This window comes from Peromyscus leucopus, chromosome 1, assembly GCF_004664715.2.
Source record: "Peromyscus leucopus breed LL Stock chromosome 1, UCI_PerLeu_2.1, whole genome shotgun sequence".
Classification (NCBI taxonomy): Eukaryota; Metazoa; Chordata; class Mammalia; order Rodentia; family Cricetidae; genus Peromyscus; species Peromyscus leucopus.
The window spans coordinates 100,064,745-100,081,783 of record NC_051063.1 but is presented as its reverse complement, the minus strand read 5'-3'; the positions used below and the strand labels follow the sequence as shown (position 1 = coordinate 100,081,783).

The window sequence follows — 17,039 nt, the reverse complement described above, 5'->3', positions numbered from 1 at the left end:
TTGAGCAACTTTACCAGGAATATTAATATAGGAGTTATACCATCAAAAAAACCTCTAATTATTATGGAGCCTTGAGCCCTCTGCTGTTTACCTGCTATGCAGGTGATTGAATCACCCATCTAATCCAATCATTTGACACAGTCACATTAGATTTCATCCCCTTTGGAAGCCATGGAGCCAGATTTCTGTTTTTTCCATTCCTAAGCTGAGTAGACACTTCCAAGAATATTTCCATAGTGATTTGTGTTCGTGCCAAAAAGAGGAGACCAACAAAGAATGTAAAGTTCCAGAATTTTATTGGTCCAAAGAATTGCTGCTCAAGAATTTGTTGGTGCTATTTTCAGGCTTTGTCCCTGAAGAAGTCACATGGCTCCCAGCCTGAGTCCATTGATACTGAGGGATATTAATGATCAATGATTGTTAATTCCTTTCATTTTGGTGGTGGTGGTAGTAGTGTGTGTGTGTGTGTGTGTGTGTGTGTGTGTGTGTGTGTTCTTCTTTGAGTTTGCTGATGTGAGATTTTCTATTGCCTGTGTTTTTGTGGGTGTTGTTAACTTCCTGCGGTTGGAGTTTTCCTTCTAGTACCTTCTGTAGGGCTGGGTTTGTGGATAGATATTGTTTAAATTTGACTTGTCATAAAATATCTTGCCTTCTCCATCTATGGTGATTGACAGTTTTTCTGGGTTTAGTAGTATGAGCTGGCATCTGTGATTTCTTACAGTCTTCAAGACATCATTCCAGGCTCTTCTGGATTTTAGGGTCTCTATTGAGAAGTTGAGTATGACTCTAATAGGAATCTTTGAGGTAGGAAGACACATCTTAAATCCTGATCTTTAATCCAGACCTAATCTGGACAACAGCTTCTGCTGGAAGCCTAGCTAAGGACTGGGAAGAAGGCAGCTTTTCTTTTTGCCTATTGCTCTTGCCTTGGTAGCAGTTCCTTTACTCACTGGCATTAGAGCCTACTGTTTAGAGATTCTAGCATATGTTGAAGACCAGCTAAGGCATTCAGCATTCTTGCTGAGCAACTACTGGATCTTTGGACTTTCCGTCTATAGCCATCCATTGTTGGATTAACCATTAGTTGGATTCACCTGTAAGCCATTCTAAATCACTCCCCTTTTACATATAGGGAGACATTCAACTTATAAGTTCTGTCACTCTAGAGAACCCTGACTAAAACAGTTACGTAATTACTGTGTCACTCCCTCTACTTAGTTAATCATCCTGGATCTGATCTTCTACACTCATGACCATTTGACCCACAGGTTTTATTTGGTAACATTCTGTAATTTAAATGTACATGTACAGTGATGAACATATACATTTTTCATGATATGCATTCATGATATACCACAGTTATCTTATGGACATTGTAGTCAAATATAAGGAGAATACTTGCCCATTTCACCTACAGTTTAAGTCTACTGTTGGGGCTGGAAAGATGGCTCAGGTGTTAAGAGCATTGGCTGTTCTTCCAAAGGATCTGGATTCAATTCCCAGCACCCATATGGCAACTCACAACTGTCTGTGGCTCCAGTTCCAGGGGATCTCATCCTCACACAGACACATTCAGGCAAAACACCAATGCACATAAAATAAAAATAACTGCACAAAAATAACTTAAGTCTACTGTCTTTCCCAATACACACTCAGGAAGCAGAGGTAGGAGGATTTTTGTGTGTTCCAGGCCAGTCTGGGCTACATAAAGAGCTCCAGGCTAGCCAGGGATATAGAGTGAGACCCTATTTATGACAGTGGATGGAGAGGAAGAATGAGCTTGAGGGTGAGGGTGTGAGGAAGTAGGTAGACAAAGCTGAGGAGGGAGGAAAAGTGAGATGGAGAGGAGCAAGTTGAGATGGACATAGACATGCAGGAGGAGGGGCAGGAGATGCAGATGGAGGGAGCTGGTGAGGAATCGGAGTTGGAGCAGCACAGGGAAATAAAGAGATGGGCAGGGGAAGTGGGAGGAGGATATGGAGGTAGACAAAGAGGGGGAAGGGAGGGGAAAAAGGGAAAGAGATAGAGATTCTGTTTGTTCTTAAATAGTGGTTGGTTTCATGGGTAAATGTGAGACATGACACACAGTGGGTTTTCAACTGGAAATTTTCATGTATTCAATAGAAAATGGGAAGTAGTTATATTATTTAGGGTTCTCTAGAGTAACAGATCTTACAGAACAGAGAGGGGGTAATTTATTAGAATACCGTACAGACCATGGTTTATGTAATCCAACAATGGCTGGCTATGAATAGAAAGTCCAAGAATCCAGTAGTTGTTCAGTCCCCAAAGCTGGATTCTCCGCTGGTCTCCGTACAGAACAGAATCATGAAGAATCTGTCTCTAATGTCAGTGAAGAAATTGACTTGCTAAGTGAGGTGAGAAACAGAAACTTCTTTCTTCCAAGTCCTTATGCAGGCTTCCAGCAGAAGGCATGACTCAAATTAGAGGTTGATTTTCCCAGTTCAAAATATCTGGATTAAAGGTTTGCTTTTCTACCTCAGGAATCTGGATTAGAAGTACTTGTCCTACTTAAAATGAAAAAAATAATCCCTCACAGGTGTGTACTCCATTTTTTCTTAATTCCAGGTGTAATTAAGTTGACAACCTAGAATAACCATCACAGCTTTGAAATTGTGGCTTCATAAAAGAAAGAGACCTCTAGAAAAATTTTGAGGTCATGAATTAGACAATATGAGGAGAGCAACATAGGAGTAGGAAGCTTTAAAGAAAGGCTAGAAATGATTTAAATTCAATACTTGTGTTTAAAATTACCAAAAAAAATACTGAGGTGATTTGTGTTTATCATAAAATGGGGTCTCAAGTCCTAGGCTAGGGTTACCCGAATTCACATTTAGTGTAGACTGGTATGGTACCCTCAGCACTTCTGCCTTTGGCTCAAAAGGAATAAGATTAAGGTTTAGACAGACCATACCAAGCAAATTGTATTTTGTGGTTTTGGGGTTTTTTGTTGGTTTGGTTTGGTCTGGTCTTTTTGAGTCAAGGTCCCTTGTTAACCATATTGCCCTTGAGCTTCTTCTTGATGCTTTTGTTGAACTCCTGACATCCTGACCTGTGCTACCATAGAGATGATATTGGTGGCCTGAACCTACAGACTGGCCTCAGCTTCTGGGATTTTTAAGGAGTTTCCTTTAGGCATTTTAGAAGCAGGCTGAGGGTGTCCATCAGAGTTCCTCTCTAGAGAGCTATCTAACTGGTACAAACATGGGACTCCTCTGACTGGAAATAATAGATACACAGGCTAGACCAGTGGGTCAGGAAAACAAAAACCATAACGAGTAAGCTCAAAAAAGAATTTTTACATTAACAAGTGAAGAGAAGAAAGGAGCAGGAAACAGAAGAAAGTTGGTGGGGACAAAAGAACTGCTGATCTAGAAAAGGAAATGAACTCAGGATGAGATCCCAGGAGAAGAACATAGCATATAGCATGTGAGAGGGAACTGAGGTTACTGTACCAGAAAGGAGGGTCAAGCAGGAGATGTGAGTTGAGAGAGAGCTGTGGGTTGTTGTTGGTTTTTGATCCACCACCCTTTTAAGGATATAGACATCTGTGTTAGTTTAAATGTGATTGGCCCCCATAATCACATAGGGAGTGGCACTGTTGGGAGGTGTGACTTTGTTGGCATGGGTATGGCCTTGATGGAGGAGGTGTGTCCCAGGCTTTGAAGTTTCCTATGCTCAGGATACCACAGTCAACTTCCTGTTCCCAGCAACATGTAGGACTCTCAGATACCTCTCCAGTACTATGTCTTCATGCACACTGCCATGCTCCAAACTATAATAATAATGGACTGAACCTCTGAAACTATAAGAAAGCCACCCCAAATTAAATGTTTTCTTTATAAGAGTTGCCATGATCATGGTGTCTCTTCACAGCAATAGACACCTAACTAAGACAATATCACTCTGACAGACATCACCCTGGGTAAGTAGTGCAGAGATAAGGAAATAACTAGAGTGTGCTAGGCAGCCAGGAAAGCCAAACTGTTGAGTTTCTAGTCCAGTGTGAGTCACTGTTTCAAACACATAAGTCACAAAAAAATTAAGGAAGAAACCAACCAACACCTCCTAAGAGCTTCCACATTCTACTGTAAAACTCCAGGTGCCCTATTCTCACAGGAATGCAGCACACATACACACACAGCCACACAGAGACAAACTGGGAGACAGACAAACAGGCCAGAAATAGAGAGAAAAAGGATAAACATAACTTTTTTGACGTTTTAACTAAAGTTATGTAGAGCCAGGACACTAAAAACTGTCATTTGGGGTGTGTACAAAGGTGTACTTGAAAACGTGAGTTTTATAAACATATAAACACATTGCAAGCTGGTATGTGTGTCTGCAAGCATTTAGCCAAGGACTATTCCTTCAGCATTCAAGATATGTTTTAAATGATTGTAGCTTTATTTTATCTGGCTTATGCTTCTACATTGTAGTGGGTAGCCATTCCAACCTTGATCTGGAAATTCCAACTCCCATTGAGGCTTCAGTAACTGTCACGCCTACAAGGCAGGACCAAGAGAGGACCCTGAAGACCCGAGATCTGGATGTGCCATCTCTCTTGGTTCCTGGACCCTGGATGCTGGAGGTAGACTGAGCAGAGTTCTCCGGAGAAAACTGCTGGACTGTGCCATGCCTTCCCTAGACCCTGCAACCTACCTATCCCTTCATTTGTAAGTTACGCCACTAAATAAACCTCCCTTTTAACTACGTGGAGTGGCCTTAATAATTTCACCAATACTGCATTGTAAGTCCGACTCTTTATATGACCATTAGAATTAGTTTTCTGTACCTCCAAAAGACTTCGTTAAACTTAAATGTATTGCTTATTTTTCTATTGCTGTGTTAAAATGCCATCACTAGAAGCAATTTATAGAAGGAGGAGTTTATTTGGGCTTATGTTTCCAGAGGGATGATAGGGAGGCATAGAAGAAGCAAGCAGCAAGTTTGAAAGCAAGAATGGGAAGCTGAGAACTCACATCCTTATTCACAAGCACAAAGCAGAGAGAGCAGATTAGAAGTGGCCAAGGCCTTTAACCTCAAAGTCTGCTCCCAGTGGCATACTTCCTCCAGCAAGGCTATACCACCTAAGCCTCCCCAAACAGTGCTACTGCTTAGGGGAAAAGTGTTCAAAGACCTGAGACTAGGGGACATATCTCATTCAAGCCTTCACACCCCATCACCAATAACAAACAAAGATGTCTGTTATCACTACTTCTGGCAAATACCTGACAGCAGAGAGATGCTAGCATTACACAGAGTTAAGAAAAAGGCATGAAAATAGGAAAGAAACATTCTCCTTTTTTCACAGACACCATGATGATGTACCTCCATATAATCCCAAATAATCTACAGAAATTTATGATAAATAATATTTGTCAAGGACACTAAATATATCATATGTAACACTCAGCTGTTTGATTTTAAAAATGTTTTAATATCAAGACAGGCTCTGGTGGTGCACACCTTTAAGCCCAGCACCCAGGAGGCAGAGGCAAGTGGATCTCTGAGTTTGAGGTCTATCTGGTCTATAAAGCAAATTCCAGGATAGCCAGGATACACAGAAAAAACCTATCCCTAAAACACAAATATATATACATATACATATATATACATATATATAATCAATTTTGCATGTGATACACTAAAATTTTAAAAGAGCATATAAAGTTCTAGTCCCTGCTGTACTTAGGAAAGATTACACCCTCAGGAGTCTAGACTATGATGCAAGATAAAAATTGTTTATCAGACAATTCCCAGTGGCTCAGCTAGTATCCTTAGAATCCAGATATAGCTGTTTTTAGGCCATACACACCCATATTACGGGAAATTACTTTTCCTTGGAGGTTACTGTAAAAGGAGAAAGAACCAATTGAGCTTCACAGTCTCTCTCTCTCTCTCTCTCTCTCTCTCTCTCTCTCTCTCTCTCTCTCTCTCTCTCTTATTCTCTCCCCCTCTCTCTCATGCCTCCGTGTATACTCATGAACACATGTACAAATTCTCAAGCATGGAGGGGAGGAAGGGAAGAGAAGGAGGAGAAAGAATAAGAGAATACCATGTTCCTTCTGCTGCTTGCCTCTCAAGGTCTCAATATAAGTTTTATTTTCCTGAATGCTAAAGATGTGAATGAGATTCTCCCTTGAATATTTGGTTTCTTGAAAAACATCACTAATTTTTAGGGTAAGTATCAAATTTCTACATTGGTGGTATATTCTTATTGTGAAAGAAATGAATACAGCTTAGGAAGGAGGATGAGTTTCAGATAGTCTTATCTCCTAACATTTGATAAGGTATCCCCATACAATATGCTCAGTTTTCCTTTTGAATTAAGCATTTGGCTTTTGACTTCTAAAATATAACTCCAACAGGGGGTGTTTTAACAAAAGAAGCTCTTGGACAAACCACACATAATCACAGCAGTTATGAGAGAAAAATATTAATCTTGTGCAAGTAAAGAAAGAAAAGAATGATATAGTTCTATTCCACAACTGCCTATTTTTATACTGTCTTTCTTTTCAGAGAAATGCTTCTATTCCATAGTTAGGATATATTTATTATTTCTCAACTCAAAGTGCCCCTAGAACTCATGTCCCGGGTCTTTATTGTTCTAAAAAAAACTATGTAAAATTAATAAAATATATGAGGAAAGGAGAATAAATTTCATAAACCTTTAATTTACATACAGTACCGCCATCTATTGGGATGTCATGTGGGTCTCTCTCAAACTATCAAAAGATACTATAAATTTTAAATTGATAATTTTGAATTAAAGAGTCTATTATCTTTCCTCCACTGTCTTCCTCCATGGAACTATGACCATTCCCATGATTACATTTGTTCCTCTGTTACCACTTTCAACCAACACATTTAGGACAATTTGGCCACTTTTTCAGATTTGTGTTTCCTACCTGGATACATCTTATGGCCATAACTTCATTTGATTCCATCAACATATGCTATTACATCCATTGTTCCCCTCTCTTGCTATGTATAATTATTTAGTGAACTCTGGTCCTAATATCTAGGCTGTTTTGCCACAGAGTATAAAGTTATATTATCTACTTTACATACAAAGGTGTAGCTTGATTACACGACCTGTGAAAATTTTGAATCTATGGTTCTGTGAGGTTGTGATACAGATAGAAAATAAAACACTGTATTGTTATGGTAATGTCAGTTGCTTTTGTTTATGATAAGAATCATCTTCATTCTCAACCAATTGACTTTAGAATCCATTAGACTAGAAAGTAATGTGAGGAAAACATTGGCTTTTGAAGTTGTATTTCTAGTGACTCATTATCATCTATCTGTTTACTTTATTGTTTATGAAGTAGGGGGTCATCTGGTAGGGTTAGGAAAAAATTTATTATTTACAGTATTCCAGCTTTACTTTTGAGAGAGTTCTGTGTTTTTTATTTAAAAATATGTTGGTACACATAGATAATTTATATCCTAGGTAATTTAATTTTTCTATGAGTCATAATGGAATAGTTTAAGCTAAAACATAGTTGAAATCATTGCCAGGATGACTCTAAAGTAAAACTTTTGAAAGTGAGATATATAAAAGCTACTGATGATTGCTGATATTTCAGTGCAGAACAAAGCATCATGAGGTAGATGAGTAATGTCTGGAACACAACAAATGTTTTGTCAGCCTAGCTGTGCCAATAGAGGCCATTTGTGGTCTGTGGGATGGATGTCACCACTCAGACACAGGGACCAGACATTAACTTCTGAACACTTAACATTAAAAGAATGGACACAAACTGTATGTACCACATGCAAAAAAAAAATGCGGAGGGGGAGGGCACATAGAGTCAGATGGAGATGGTCCCACAAGAAAGACAAATTAGCCATTATGGGGAAGAAAATTATGTTTATCCCATAGTCTGTGATCTTTAGGGCTATTTTTTCTGTACAGAGACAATTCTGAAATTCTGGACTGCTCTACCATGAACTTCCAAAACACATTATGTCACTTCTAAATGGCAGCAGCCTGACTCCAGCTTCATTTTTCCTCAATGGCATCCCTGGTCTGGAAGAGGCACATTTGTGGATCTCCTTCCCACTGTTTACCATGTACAGCATCGCTCTTACAGGGAACTTTGGACTCATATATCTTATCTACTCTGAAGAGGTCTTACACAGACCTATGTACATCTTCCTAGCCCTTCTATCCTTCACAGATGTGCTCATGTGCACCAGCACTCTTCCCAACACTCTCTGCATATTGTGGTTCAATCTCAAGGAGATTGACTTTAAGGCCTGCCTGGCCCAGATGTTCTTTGTGCATACTTTTACAGGAATGGAGTCCGGGGTGCTGATGCTCATGGCCCTAGACCGATATGTGGCCATCTGTTACCCGCTGCGCTATGCCACTATCCTCACTAATGTGGTCATTGCCAAGGCAGGGATGCTCACTTTCCTTAGGGGTGTGATTCTTGTCATCCCCTTCACATTCCTCACCAAGCGCTTGCCATACTGCAAGGGTAATGTCATCCCCCACACCTACTGTGACCACATGTCTGTTGCTAAAATATCCTGTGGCAATGTTCAGATCAATGCCATCTACGGACTAATGGTTGCCCTCCTGATTGGAGGCTTTGACATCCTATGCATCACCGTCTCCTACACCATGATCCTACGGGCAGTTGTGAGTCTGTCATCAGCAGATGCTCGTCAGAAGGCCTTCAGCACCTGCACTGCTCACATCTGTGCCATTGTCATCACCTATGTCCCAGCCTTCTTCACCTTCTTTACACACCGCTTTGGGCGACATACCATCCCTCCCCATATACACATCATTATGGCTAATCTCTATCTTCTCATGCCTCCCACCATGAACCCTATTGTGTATGGAGTGAAAACCAAGCAGATACGAGAGAGTGTCATTAGGTTCTTGTTTAAAGGGAAAGAAAAGTCTTCTCACGAAATTTAATGGATATGTCTTAGAAGCCTGCTTTTGGTTCAAAAACAAACAAACAAACAAACTTTAAAACCTGTGTCTGGCTGTAATAAGTGCATACATGTGACATGGATTCTTCTGTTTTGAACAACAGCAATCATGTTAGTGTAAGTAGAAAACCTATTATGAGTTCAAAATTTCTTCCCTTGAGCTCTCACTGAATTCACTGATTTCAATCTTTGTGGACAAGTGGACAAGTATCTCTCTCCTCAGTTACATTCTTACAAACATTACAGTAGTGCTTGGATCACTAGGCTTACAGTTGACTGCTTCAAAAATATTGATAACTAACAATATATTGCCTATCTTCAGCAATATTTGTGCTTATTTCCTCATCTCAACTTGTGTTCACAAAAAATCACTTGAAGTTTATTCTTATGTCCTATGTTATCTGTTTCTAAACTCAAATTTCCTAGCTATATATTCATTTGTAATTCAGACACCTGCTCACTAAGAAAACTTTTAAGAAATGTGAATCATGGAATACTTATACTGTCTAGAGGTAGGTATGATAGCAATATTCATCCATATCAAACTAACTGAATATATAGTTTGAGATTAATCAATGTAATCATGAATGAAAGAAACAATATATGCTTTCATTTGTATAAAACTCAGTAGCAGACAAACTGATTTATTTGTCAGAATTCGGACCAATTTTGCCTTTGAGATTAAGACCCCATGTAAGGAGGAATGTGTTTGAGATACATTAGATTCAGTTCTTGACATGGATGACAGGTGATCAATCATTAATCTTTTCTTTATGTTGTGAACTTTTTCCTTACACATACTTTACTTTAATCTTATTTTTGATTCTAATAACATGAGTTGAGCATTGTTCTGACTGTCTAATCTTTGGAACATTTCTTTTTACCTCTTAGGCTAGTTATGCATGTATATATTTGGTTTACTTTCAGATGAATGTTAAACTTAGTGTGAGTTATATTTGCATATTTGTACAAATTATAATAAAAATGTGGACAAGATCACAGTGAAAAACTCCCTCTGTTCAAAAATCTCCTTCGTCCAATTCCTACCCAGTGTGGTCTTTTGAAGAGGTTGTGTTCACATGTATGTGCTTGCACTGTTCTCTCTGATGATTCTTCTCCAAGATGTGTTTGAACTTTAAGGGAGATTATTAATCATTATGTTACATACAATGAGGATTTAACTTAGTTATTACATCTGTACCTGTTCTCTTCTCTAGACAGTCTATAAGCTATCTGGTACACATATGTTGCGTACTGTAACATGTGGGGTACACACAGTATGTGTGAGTAGATTTCTGTTACCCAGACATCAATGTCAGGAGGCTGTATCTTTGACTTTTCTGATCTTAGGAAGGTTTTGTTTGCTATGATTCTGAAACTCTTCCTGAATTTATTTATAATTTCAGTGTAATAACTGAAAACTAATAAACAATTCTTGGATTGGTATCATCATATGAATATTAATGAGTGTGGAATATGAATATTGATCACTTTACAAACAATCCAGGATTTGGACTCCTTTGTTGTTGGTCCAGGACCATTACGCTATCTTTTCTGAAGTGCATTCCTAGGGTCAACATTTTTCAGAGATGTCTGAGAATATGTTTTACTAGTTAAACAGTAGAGGCATTTGAACACAATAGGATAGAGCAGACACCTTAAAATATTAAGAAATTACATCATATATAAGAACAAGTGGTGGTTAAAATATCTCAGGAGAAGATAATAACATTGCAAAGGTCTTATAGAAAGGAAGAAAAAAACCACAGCAATAAAAACTCAAAGTAAGCCTGGCCAAATTGTGAACATCCTGAATACTAGCTACTCAAGAGGCTAAGGTAGAAAAACTGTGAGCTCTAGGGCATCCTGCACACATAGTGAGACCTGGTTTAAAACTCATACAAGAAGAATAACTCAGAGCATGTATTGATATTGTGCCTAGGAATACAAATATCTGCCTTTTAGAGTAGTCATTGAAGTAAACAACTGTCAAAACAAGAGAAGAGTCGATCTAAACTACCATAAAATACTTTCTTTTTAATACATACTTTAGAGTTGAATGATAACAGCTGACATATTTATAGGATACAATATCATGTCACAATTCATGTATAGTCAAATGATGAATAATTGGATGGATAAGCATGTCTGTTATCTTATATGTCATTTCTTTCTCAAAATAACACTCAAAATCCTATCATCTCCCAAATGTACAGTAGGACTATAGATACTATTCTTTGTATATATGAATTTGCACATGGTGGCTCCCTGTCTTCTGCTCAAGATGCCCTCATTTTCTGGTAAGCACTATTGTGCTCTCAGACCTCTATGAGCTTAGCTATTTAGATTCATATGTAGTTGAAATAATACAGTCCCTGTCTTTTTCTGACTGGTATACTTCACTCAGAATAATGTCCTCCAAGACCATTGATGTTGCCACAGTAAGTCATCCCTTCGTAATGGATAAATCACATTGCCTGCGTACATCATAGTTTCTGAATTTGTCTGTCACATGTTGGGATAATATAATGTTTCATTCTCATTATTATACCTATAACAGACTCCTAGATTTTTCTTTTTTCATTTTCTCCAATAAAAGCAAAAAATATGAAGAGTGGTGGAGGCTCTGGACAAGTCTGAATGGTGCTTTTAACCAAACTATCTTCAGTCTGATGGAAAACAAAAAATCCTTCCACACAGTCCTCTACCTAGAGGATGACTGGAGTGTTGGGCAAGGGGGAAATGATAAGCATTATAAAGGGGGCATTGTGAGGATCTTGAAAGATATAACATACCATCTTCCTCCAGAGAAAATAAACACACAAGAAGCCAAACACTGAATCAGATGAAAAGATGAATTATCAAGTAGCTTTGGGCAAGCACATTAAATGTATACTCTCATAGAAAGGATTTTTCAAATTTTGAAATTAAAATTTAGTTATAACCTTTTCTCCCTTCTGTTTCCTCCCTCTTTTCTTTAGTTGTAGTTATGTATATGTGTGTGTGGGGGTGATGTATATTAATATATAAATACATTATATTTCTTTATATATGTATATAAATACATATTTACATATTATAAATATATAAATACAACCAGATCTGTCCACATAATATTATTTGTATGTATATGATTTCAACAGGGAACTTAATGGCTACAACTAACTCAGCTCTGGAAACTCTTTTTCAAGAAAATGGTATTCTCTTCATGTTCAAAAGGTAGGTATGTAACACATAAGACTGTAGTTCATCTGGGTTTTTTTAATGTATGTGCCATTTAAGGGTCTAATTCACTGATTTATAAAAGCCAGTTTGGGGGCTAGAGAGATGGATCAGTGGTTAAGAGCACTGGCTGCTCTTCAGGAGGATCCAGGTTCAATTTGCAGCACCCACATGCCAGCTCATAACTGTCTATAACTCCAGTTCCAGGGGATTTGCTGTCCTCTGCTGTCCTCTGTGGGCACCAGGCATGTGTGTGATACACATACATACATGCAGACAAAATACCCATACACAGAAAATAAAATAATAAGTCAAAACAATTAAAAATAAATTTCACTATGAATGTGTGGATGTGTTTGTAGCTTTCTCTTCTGTTTCATTGTTATGGTTTTATAATATTAGCATGTTGTTGGGGTCACTCCAGCATGTGTTTTGTTTGAAGTCAGACAGTGGCTTCCCTGCTTCGCTCCTTTTGCCCACAGTTGCTTTGGCTAATTGAAATGCTTTGTTGTTATTTTTAGTCTGGTCCTCAGAGAAGACTTTCACTGGTGTTTTGATAGGGACTAGGCTGGATCTGTAGATCATTTTGTATAGCATGTAAATTTTAACAACATTAATTCTGATACAGCTAACAATTGGGTTTTTTTCATTTGTTTATACCTTTTTCTTTTCTTTTCTTTTTTGTTTATGCCTTTTTCAATTTATTTCTTCAATGATTGGTAGCTTCCACTATGTAGCTTTTCTAAAACATCTGTTTGACTAAACCCTATGGCTTATTTGGAATCCAGTGTAAATGAAGTTGTTTTCTTGATTTTACTCAAATGGTTGACTGGCAGTATCCTCAAACACTACTGTGTTTTGTTTGTTAATTTAATTTTGTGTCCTACAACTTTCTGAATTCATGACCAGATTTGATAGTCCTGATAGTGTTAGATAATTTAAATGACTATGCCACCAAAAAAAAAAGAAACTTTTTTTGTCCAATTTGGATGACTTTTATTTTATTCTCTTATGTAATTGCTCAAAGATCAACCTTGTGTTGAATAGAAATGGGTGAGAGTCCTTGTTCCAGATGTTAACGGTAAACTTTCAAAGTCTCCCCATTTATTCCAAGATTAGGCATAAATTTGCCAAAGTTTATTGTATTGAGATATGTTCTTTTCAATAACTAATTTAGTTTTAGATTTCTATCCTGAATGATGTTTCATTAAATGGTCGTAAGCTTTTTGTCTTCTATTCTTGTTGGTATCTTGTTTATTGATTTGTATAGTTTGGACACTTATTTATTGTATCTATGAAATGAATTTCATGAATATTTTTCTGAGGATCTTTTGGGTAGCTCTTAAATATTTCTCAGCTAAAACTGTAAGTTCTTTTTACATAGGCTAAGGAAATAGACATGGTGACCTGGGCAGAATGAGAACTGGGACACTGGCTATGATGAAGTAATCAGCATAAGGTTGATGAATATAAGACAAGATCCTTAAGATACTGATTTAGGTAACATAACAAAGGCTAGGCACCACTATGCAAAAGAGTAGCCTCAGAAACCAAGGCTAATTTAGACAGGTTGGACTTGAACTCACAGAGATCCACTTGCCTCTGCCTCCCAAGTGCTGAGACTAGAGGCATGCCTCACCACACCGAGAAAATGTCCTAATTTTTAACAGTAAATATGATATTGATCAATGAAATGATAAAATATAAATATTTATATACCTTTAATTAGAAAATTGTTGTCTGTATGTTTTTATTTATTGTAAAAATAAAAATGGGCTTGAGAAAAGACCGAATAAGAAAGAATAAGTTTTGCATCTAAATATTTGTTTAATTCTGGAGAAAATTCTATAAGGTACTGAAGAAGATATATTCTTTTGTATTTAGGTGAAATCTTCTCTAAATATCTGTTAGGTTCATTTGATTTATATTATCAGTTAGCTCCAGCATTTCTCTAGTTTTTGTCTGGATGACCAGTCTTGGAGAGGATGGAGTACTGAAGTCTCTTGCTGTCTGTGTGATGTCCAATATGTGATTTAAGCTGTAGTAGTGTTTCTGTTATGAACTTCGATATCCTTGTATTTGGTGCACAGATGTTAAGAAGTGCAGTGTCCTCTTAGTGGGTTTCTTCTTTGATGATTATGTAGTATCCTTCCCTATCCTGATTTGTTTTAGTTTGAGATCTATTTTGTGAAATATTAACATGGCTACACCAGCTTTCTTCTTAGGTCCATTTTCTTGGAATATCTTTTTTCATCCTTTGCCCTGAGGTGATATCTATCCTTGATCTTAGGATGTGTTTCTTGGATGCAGCAGAATAATGAATTCTGTTTCAGTTGTATTAGTCTGTGAATTTTTATTGGGGAATTGAGACCACTGATACTGAGAGATATCAATTATCAGTGCTTGTTGATTCCTTCTATTTTCTTGTTTTGCGTGTGTGTGTGTGTGTGTGTGTGTGTGTGTGTGTGTGTGTGTGTGTTTGATTTGCTGGTTTGAGATTATTTATCCCTTGTGTTTTCTTAGATAGAGTTATATTCTTTAAGTTGGAGTTTTCCTTCTAGGGTCTTCTGTAGAGCTGGACTAGTAGATAGATATTGCTTAAATTCAGTTTTATCATGGAATGTCTTTTGTCATTTTCCCTTTGGCTTTTAATACTTTTCTTTGTTCTGTACTTAGGCCTATGGGAATATCTTTTCTGGTCCAGTCTATTTAGTGTTCTGTATGTTTCTTTTACCTTGTTAGGCATCTCCTTCTTTATGTTAAGGCAATTTTCTTCTATAAATTTGCTTTTAAAAATTCTGTACCTTTGATTAGGTTTCTATTCTTCTCTCTATTCCTATTGTTCTTAGATTTGGTCTTTTCATCATGTTCTATATTTCCTGGATGTTTTGTGCTAGGAAGTTTTTACATTTCCTTTGATGGAGGTATTTATTTCTTCTATTATGTCTTCAGTGCCTAAGATTCTGTCTTCCTTCTCTTGTATTGTCTTGGCGAGGCCTGCATCTAAGATTCCTGTTTTATTTCCTAAATTTTTCATTTCCAGATTTCCCTCAGTTTGGGATTATTATTATTATTATTATTATTATTATTATTATATTTCCACTTTCAGGTCTGGAACTGTTTTATTCATTTCCTTCCACTGTTTATTTATGTTTTCATATATTTCATTAAGGGGTTAATTCATTTCCTCTCTAGGGTCCTCTATCATATTCATAATAGCTGTGTTAAGGTCTATGCCTTGTGCTGTAGCTATACTGCAGTACTTAGGACCTACTATAGTAGGGTTGCTGAGCTCTAGAGGAGACATTCTGTCTTGGCTGTTATTGATTATGTTTTTACACTGGTGTCTAGGAATCTGGGCTTGGGAAGATTGTAGCTCTAGGTGCTGATATCTGGTCTTGTCTTTGTTGGGTGGGTATTTTATGCCTTGGTTGCCCTCTCTGGTTCTTGGGTGGGTGTGGTGGTTGTGTTGCCTGGTGTTAAATTCTTCTGGGATTCTGCTAGGTGTGCCCACTGGAGTTTCCAGGTAAAATGTGTTTCTAGGTATTGGGAGCTGACAATTAGGAATGGGGATTGGCTTGGCAGGGGCTAAGTGGGTCCATAGAAGGGAAAACGCAGGGTGTTCTACCAGGATCTGTTTAGTTCTCTAGGAATGGGAGCAGAGAGTGGGAGAGACCACAAGGAGAGGCAGTCTGTTACAGAACTGGTGATGGGACTAGGGGATTAGACACAGAGGAGAGGAAGGAGAATGAAAATCTGAAGCTTGCTTACCTGCTTGGAGGGCCTGCTTGCTTCTCTGGCAGGCTTGGCCAGCAGGTTCCCAGAGACTGCCTGCTGAGTTGGAGCCTGGGATAAAGCCATAAATTGGGGGAAGAAAGGTTGGCGGGGAAGAACTGTATGATTCAGTATAGATGGGGACAGGGAGGAAAGGGAGGCTGCAGCAGGTGGTCTGCTACAAAGCTGGGGATGAAACTGGGAGATTGGGTTTGGAAGAGAAGAGGGATGGGTGAAGATCTGCAGTTAGGCTACCTGCCTCCCTGGCTGGGGTCTTAAAATGCATTTTAAATATGCAATCATTGTAAGGATTATGTCCTTAATTACGTCACTAGCCTGTGACGATATCCCAGCCTAAAAAGCGGGCATGCCCTCTCTGCGTTCTCTCTTTTCCACACTCTCTCCTTCCATACTCCCCCCTCTGCATGGTTCTCCCTCTTCTCTCTCTCTCTCTCTCTCTCTCTCTCTCTCTCTCTCTCTCTCTCTCTCTCACCCTTTCTCTCCCAATAAACGTCTGGAAAGGTAACTATGGCTCGTGACTCTTGGTGCCGTTCAGACTCAGATACACCACCGAGGACCTGCTGTGACCGCTGCCATTTGCTGCCTCCTCCCCCATCCAGTTCTCACCACTGTAGTCTGAGCTATATTCTTTGCAACGGACACCCCGGGGGTTGTCCTCGGGCTGCACTGACAATGGCAGATTTTCGCTCCTGACAAGGGGGTCAATGCTGTCTCGGGTCCAATGGTGGACCCACTGCAGCACAGCCACAGCCCTTCCCATCCCTTGACAAAGAGGACTGGAACTTGAGATGATTCATAGATCTCTCTTTACTCCTTGGGGACGCCCGAGATTGGAGTCTGATCCCAGTTTGTTATTTAAACTTTTTATTTTTCTCTCAGCTACAGCCATGGGACAAAGGGGCGGATACATTTACCACATACATTGGTGGATAGGGGTGGGTACCGATAAATCTGGCCGCATAACAGCATCTCGGGAACTTCTGCCAGCAAACGGGCAAATAAAAGAGTTACTTTATCCCCAAGCTTTCTGCTAAAGCTCTAAA

The 17,039-nt window shown here is 38.5% G+C and overlaps 1 protein-coding gene across 1 annotated transcript; it reads left to right on the top strand.

The window, feature by feature from the left end:
• Positions 1–7,996: 7,996 nt before the first annotated feature.
• On the top strand, positions 7,997–8,962 carry LOC114688699 (olfactory receptor 52N1). Its single transcript, XM_028863235.1, has one exon. It carries the CDS (start codon positions 7,997–7,999, stop codon positions 8,960–8,962), a length of 966 nt encoding a protein of 321 aa, XP_028719068.1.
• The last annotated feature ends 8,077 nt before the right edge of the window (positions 8,963–17,039 follow it).

Excerpts from the sequence above, each read along its gene's own strand:
- LOC114688699 (XM_028863235.1), top strand. The coding sequence starts at position 7,997 with ATGTCACTTCTAAATGGCAGCAGCCTGACTCCAGCTTCATTTTTCCTC.